The sequence below is a fragment of the Nematolebias whitei genome, chromosome 8, assembly GCF_014905685.2.
Source record: "Nematolebias whitei isolate Nwh7 chromosome 8, NemWhi1, whole genome shotgun sequence".
Taxonomy (NCBI): Eukaryota; Metazoa; Chordata; class Actinopteri; order Cyprinodontiformes; family Rivulidae; genus Nematolebias; species Nematolebias whitei.
In genome coordinates, this window is record NC_056505.1 from 2,288,658 (window position 1) to 2,293,147 (window position 4,490).

The 4,490-nt window shown below is 48.0% G+C and overlaps 2 protein-coding genes across 2 annotated transcripts in view; one reads left to right on the forward strand and one right to left on the reverse strand.

Annotated features, from left to right (window-relative positions):
• Positions 1-287: 287 nt before the first annotated feature.
• On the forward strand, positions 288-1,900 carry barhl1a (BarH-like homeobox 1a). The gene is made up of 3 exons (XM_037679985.1): positions 288-567; positions 1,356-1,539; positions 1,735-1,900. The coding sequence occupies exons 1-3, from the start codon at positions 288-290 to the stop codon at positions 1,898-1,900; spliced, it is 630 nt and encodes a 209-aa protein (XP_037535913.1).
• A 1,495-nt stretch (positions 1,901-3,395) lies between these two features.
• The window catches only part of ddx31 (DEAD (Asp-Glu-Ala-Asp) box polypeptide 31), an 18,964-nt gene continuing 17,869 nt past the window's right edge, over positions 3,396-4,490 (reverse strand). The window contains exons 19-21 of the mRNA XM_037680819.1: positions 4,296-4,407; positions 3,983-4,223; positions 3,396-3,824 (exon numbers count right to left, since the gene is read on the reverse strand). Of these exons, the coding sequence (XP_037536747.1) occupies positions 3,707-3,824; positions 3,983-4,223; positions 4,296-4,407 (471 nt within the window). The 3' untranslated portion in view covers positions 3,396-3,706. The remainder of the gene's footprint in view (positions 3,825-3,982; positions 4,224-4,295; positions 4,408-4,490) is intronic.

Below are 4,490 nucleotides of genomic sequence, written 5' to 3' on the forward strand. Positions count from 1 at the left end.
ACTATAGAAAGTACACCTGGACTATAGAAAGTACACCTCCTCTGTTCTTGCTCAGGGTGGAGCCTGTGATGAAGTGAAGGTTCCTACAGAACTTCTACTGATGATCTTTGATCAAATCTCTGAAGGTTTAGTTCCTGACACGGTGTTGAGACTTGGAGCTACAGAAATGAACTGAATTTAGTTCAATTGGACAAACTCACCTGAGTCTCTGTGGAGATGACGTCACAACCAGCTCGTCCCTGATGTGTCCAACATCTGTGGACAGACTCTCCAGAGTCCCGGAGCAGATGGAGCTCGCCGCCGGAGGCTCCGGCTTCCTCATGGACTCGCTGCTCTCCCCCAGGCCGCCCTCCGGGCTCCTCTCCCCGGCGGAGCCCACGGAGCGCAGCGGGGGCTCGGAGCCTCCTCCCCAGCAGGAGCCTCCTCCTCCGCAGCCCCGCTCCATCTGCGCCTCCTTCCTAATCCGAGACATCCTGGCGGACCGCCGCTCCGGTTCTGACCCGGGACAGCCAGAACCACGAGCCGAGCCGATCCGAACCGGACCGGACGGAACCAGCGGAGACAAAGGTAAATAAATAAATAAATAAAATATAAAGTTTGAAACCAGAAAAGGTGAAAATATGACGGAGTTTAGACAAAAATTATTTTTAAAGTTTCATATTTGACATAAAGTAAAAACAAAATGAGACAATTTATTCATTGATTGTAAATAAACAGAGATAAACATGTTTTCATTTTTTATATTTAATTTATTAATCTTCAACAAATTTATAATTTTATTGGAAACAAAACATTTTCTTAAACTTTCAGCTGCATAAAATAAAATTAAGCTTTTTGTTTTTATTTATTCAAAACTTTAATAATGAGCTTCTTATTGATTATTGTTAAAAGATAAAAACTTTAGTACACATAAATGTAAATAATAAATATAAGAATTATTATATAAATGTAAATAATAAATATAAGAATTATTATATAAATGTAAATAATAATAATTATAATTTGTTGAGACGATAATCAATAAGTTCCGTCTTTAAAGTTTATCTGATCTTTTATTGATCATCAGTAAGAAATAATCAATAATAAAACAGTTTCTGATTCAGACCAGAACCACTCGATTGGGTCGGTTCTGCAGGTCTGTAAAAATATGCATTTCATCAAGAAAACAAACTGATCACTGACAGTTTAATGATCAATCAATCAATCAATCAATCAATCAATCAATCAATCAATCAATCAATCAATCATCTGATGTTGACTCTGGTTGGACATGGAGGTTCTGGTTCTTTGGGTTTCTCTTAATGTCAAACGGGTTTGTCCTCCTGTCAATCACTCAGAACCTGCCCGCAGCTCAGAGGCCGGGTCGGGTCGGACCAAGAAGGCCCGGAAGGCCCGGACAGCGTTCAGCGAGGCCCAGCTGTCCAAACTGGAGAGAAGCTTCCAGAACCAGAAGTACTTGAGTGTCCAGGACCGTATGGACCTGGCTGCATCCCTGCAACTCAGTGACACCCAGGTCAAGACCTGGTACCAGAACCGCAGGTAAATCAGTGCCACCAAACCTGGAACCAGGGAACACAGGCTGCTGGTTCTGAAATCCCAGAACCTCTGCAGTCTTTACAGAACTTTTTCATTGGACAAATGAAACATGTGTACAATGTAGACAATAACTAAATCAACCCATCAGAACCTGGTCCTGCTGCAGAAGTTCTGTAACCGAGTCATGTTTCTCTCCAGGACCAAGTGGAAACGTCAGTCAGCTGCAGGTTTGGACCTTCTGTTCCTGCCGCATCACTTCCTGTGCTGTCCTGCCCCACCCACACTGGACCACTTCCTGTACAGAGGCCACGCCCACCACCCCACAGTCGTGCCCCTGGTTCTGACCCACACGGACCTCAGCTGACGCCGGCAGGACCAGAGGATCAGCTGCTGGTCATCGGACCAGGCTCTGAACTGATTTTGGGACCGGGTACTGAACCCAGATCAGCTCATTCCGGTCCTGCACCAGAACTTCTGCTGACCGGTTCCAGAGGACCCAGAACATGAACTCATTCAGAACACACAAACTGGACCTGAATGGTCACCTCTGAGACAGAACCCTGAGAGACAGAACCGAGTCCAAATGAAGTCCTTCAATAATACACGGACCCGGGCTGCTTGGTTCTGGTCCTGTTCTGACCCGGTTCGGTTTCCCCCCAAACAGGTCCAGTCCAGATGGATTTGGTTTAGGTTCTGACCCGGGTTGTAAAGAGTTTGATTCTGATTCTTCAGTCGGTCTAGCAGGTCCACGTGTTTACTGAACCACAACCTGGACTAGAACCAGTTGGGGTTCTGGTTCAGATTTGACCCGGTCCAAGTCGTTTTTTTTAGTTAAAAAAAAAAAAAGTTCTGATAAAGTTCTGAAGGGTCACGTTGCTCCAACATCCCAGTCCGGTTTCAGCTGGCTGGTTCTGAGGTTCTGGTTCTGAGTCTCACTCACACATCGGGTCAAAACCAACATTTATCTGCTTTACATGACTGAACATCCCGACCAGAACCAGGAGTCCAGTTGGAGCTGACAGCTAATCTTTGTGGGTCTGATTAAATGTATTTCATATTTTACCGTCCCTGAGGTTCTGGACCGTCTCTCGGGAGTTTGGATCAGGACTCAGACCAGCGTCCCCACAGCACAGTCCCGGAACAGTTTTTACGTCCTGACCCCCACATGAACCGAACAGAACCTTTGGCTGGAACTCGTTCGGCTGCCATCAATGAATTCAAGCCTTTAAACGAAGGTCATGTGACACCGGAGTGGGCGGGGCTTAGAGCCCCACTTCACAGGGCAGACTCTGGTTCCAACCGGTCCCTGCTGGGTTCAGGTCCCAGCCAGAGATGCTGGTCTACAACTAGATTAATGCTGGTGGTTCTGGAGCAGAACCCGAGTCCAGAACCAAAGAGCTCGGATCGTTTCAGGTCCTAGATGGAGCCAAACATCTGGACCCGTTTGGAGCTTCAGCTCAGCCAGATGTGGACGTTCAGAAGATCATTGATGTGTGGTTTGAGTTTCATCTGAAGTTGTTTGTCACAAACAAACGCAAAGAAAGAAAAACAAACACACAAACAAATAAAACAAACACAAACAAACAAACAAACAAAGAAGAATAAGTTTATTAATGAAGTCTGCTGGACGAGTCGTGGGACCAGCTGGATGTTCAGACAAAGTCTGAAGTTTTCAGTTTTGGACCTGGAGTTCTGTCCCAGAACCGCCCGACCCGGCCCACACGGTTCTGCAGCGACTGGCCGTTAAAAAAAAAATCCATCGGAGGCTGAAATACTGATGCAGTTCAAAGCTCGGAGGGAATAAAGAGCTGGTTCTGGAAGCTGCTGCCGGATCGGACCGGGTCAGCTCTGGTTCTGGTTCAGCTGGACACAGACGGTTCTGAGGGACTTTAAAATCAGTAAAATCACAAACAGGATTTATTGAAAACGACTAAAACAGATTTTATTTTTTAACTCATGAAAATCTTCAGTTTGTGTTCGGAACCGGTTCTTCGGGTTTCTTCAGGTTCTGCCTCGTTAGACCGCTGTCAAACAGTTCTGTTGATCCGGTGGAACAGAACCTTCAGTCCACTTGGGTCAAACGGGTTCTGACCTGGACAGCTTCTCAGTGAACTGGACCGTAACGGGCTACCATCGGTCACAAAACAAAACTCTAAAGATGGCCGCCTCCTCACTCGTCCTCCTGACTCCTCTTCTTCCTCCTCTTGCTCCTCACGGTGTCTCCTCCCTCCAGACCGCTGGAGAACTCGGACCGGAGCAGAACCACCTCCCTCCGACCCGGATGGAACCTGCAGAAAGACAAAACAAATCCACCTGAAAATCTGTGAGCAGTTCCATCTCCATGGCAACAGCAGCTGGGGCTCATGGGTAATGTAGTTTTTAGAGTCAAGTCTGTTGGATCAAACGGTTCGTTTCCGGTAGAAACTAATCGAAACAAAAAACTCACTTCTTCTTTCCAGCAGTCTGGTTCTGGTTCTTGTGCGGAGTCTCAGCCCGGTTCCTGCCCTGGTTCTGGGTGCGGCCCTTGTTGCCGGGGCCCCTGGGGCCCGAGGAGGAGCTCAGGCCCTGCGGAGCGTCTCTGAGGCCGAAGCTCTTGGCCGTGTGTCCCAGGTGGAGGGAGCGGATGTGGAAGATGTGTTTAAGGGGCGTGGGATACGCGGTGTACGCCCGCAGGAAGGACTGCAGCGCTGTGACAGCACAGACGGGTCAGCCAATCAAATCACAGCACATCGACCTGATTGGTCACATGATCAGCGTACCTTTCTTAGCAGCCTGCAGGGACTGAGCGCTCGAGTGCACAAAGTTCTCGAAGTCCGTCTGAAGGACGGTGGCGCGTTCACGGACCTCCTGCTCCAGCGCTTTGGACGAAGTCTGACAAGACACGGATATCAGGTCATCGACGGTCAGGGGTCATGTGACACCGTGACGGTCAGGTCAGGGGTCATGTGACACCG